Source organism: Purpureocillium lilacinum, assembly GCF_023168085.1.
Source record: "Purpureocillium lilacinum CBS 284.36 DNA, scaffold_7, whole genome shotgun sequence".
Lineage (NCBI taxonomy): Eukaryota > Fungi > Ascomycota > Sordariomycetes > Hypocreales > Ophiocordycipitaceae > Purpureocillium > Purpureocillium lilacinum.
Window position 1 is genome coordinate 3135232 of NW_027072117.1, and position 1993 is coordinate 3137224.

General features: G+C 53.0%; 1 protein-coding gene across 1 annotated transcript; it reads right to left on the bottom strand.

Annotated features, from left to right (window-relative positions):
• Positions 1–573: 573 nt before the first annotated feature.
• Positions 574–1043, bottom strand: PLICBS_009861 (uncharacterized protein; the record flags this gene model as incomplete). Its single annotated transcript, XM_065601732.1, has 1 exon — positions 574–1043. A coding segment is annotated over one exon (470 nt), but the record flags the coding sequence as incomplete, so codon positions are not given.
• Between the last annotated feature and the right edge of the window lie 950 nt (positions 1044–1993).

The following is a 1993-nucleotide window of genomic DNA, read 5'->3' on the forward strand; positions in this document are numbered from 1 at the left end:
GCTTTGCGAAAACGAAGGAAAATGATTGCGCAAACAATCCACGACGTGTAGCCAGCTGTGTTGGTCAAGCTAACAAACCAGTTGAAAACGATACTGGGCTGTTTGGAAACGTTGAGGTATGCCAGCGGAGCAAAGCAGCAAGAAGCCAAAACTGCATAAATAGGCAAGCCATATCTGTTGCACCGCGAAAATATGCGAGGCGCATTTCCGGCCACTGAGAGTGAGTAGAGTGACCGGCTTGAGAGGTATAGGTAGGAGTTGCCGGCTGACCAACCGCTGGTCAGAATACCAGCATTGATGATAGACGGTAGGACGGAGATACCCGCATTGCGAATCGCAATCACCCAAGGAGAGGCGTTGGCATTGCTAGCCCCGGAAGTGAGCCCAGAGGCAGTTGAATCACAGATGACACCAATCGCCAAGCTGCCCAATCCATAAAAGACAGCCAGTCGTAATATAAAGTGTCGGCATGCAATTGGGAGATTTTTGCGAGGGTTCCTCATCTCTCCGCCAGTCACGACAATGAGTTCGGGGCTGAAGTAATACGAGAACCCGGCAAAAACCCAGACGTACAGGAATGCCGTAAAACGTCCCGTTGTGCCATCGAGCAAGTAGGCTTTGACCGCACCGGGATCATTCCAATAGCGGAATCCGAGACGGTCGTGACTGGGGCGGCCACCTAGCATCAGGACAAGCGATATTATAAGCAGCCCGATAATCATCATGACTTTGATGCTGGCGAACCAAAACTCAGTCTCCCCGAAAACCCCAACTGGAGACAGGTTAAGGCCGATGATGACGACCAGCAGAATAGTGATCCAGACCGCAATGTGGATATTGTTTGGCCAGTAGCTGATGACAATGCTTGCCGCCGTAATCTCGTACGCAATGAGGATGCCGAAGGAGTAGAAGTAAAGCCAACCGAGGGCAAAGCCGAGAGATCGAGAAACGTCGCGTGTCGCCCAATACGCCATGGAACCCCCCGGGATCGGCAGAAACGTTGCAACCTCAATGACAGCGGTGGCAATGGCGTATACAAGCATGGAAGTGAGCGAGTATGAAACGAAAAGCAAAGCTGGTCCTCCGGCTGCCAGCGCTTGGCCAGAGCCGACGAACAAGCCGGTCCCAACCGTCCCCCCAATGGCTATCATCTGGGCATGACGTGACTTGATATTTCTCTTCGTGCCGCGTGGCGTACCGTTGGAAAGGCCATGCATATCATTGCATGCTTCAATGGCAGGATTCGATGAGCGTGTTGTCCCAGCATGGCCCTTGTATTCCTTCTCCGCTGGATGCCTTGTGGTCATTTCTTGAGTTTTGGCCGCGGCCATTGTCAACAGCGTGAAGAGCGAACAAGCAAGAATGGCCGAGCTAGTATTTGCTTCCCGTGGCAATGTAGTCAGCAAATATAGCATCATCATTTGGGGATGATATGACTGTGGAGAATTGGAACAGACCTATTTTCCATGTGCGAAAACGTGTGCGCGGGTAGTGGCGTGCCTCCCTCAGGACGGGACCGCTCGCATGATATAGACTCTCGGCGAGCGACAGGGCAATCGATATATTGTCCACGCACTGGGTCTCCGGACTTGGACCCTGGACGTGACTTCCACCTTGCTTCTTTACTGAGGTTATCCAACACCCCCGATGTGGTCTAGCTTCTGCACATCCACCTTGTCTGTCAGAATTCAGGGAGTCGTCTTTCCATTACTCAGCCCCACCAACGGCAACAGAACTTCAGAACCAACGGCATCCATTTTGCATTGCACCGCACGCGCCGAGCCAATGAACCTATCGCCTCCTCAATTGGGCAGGTTTCCCCTTCGGACCAAGGCCAACGCGGTTAGTCCACTTCTCAGGTCAGGACATGTATAACGAGATGCCAACAGTCCGATCTGGCCTTGCTGACCCCACCGAGGCGTTGGTGACTCCGGCTCGCTCCACCAACAGTGTGCATCAATTGCCCAGACAGCAACGAAGCAGCAGCAGCAGG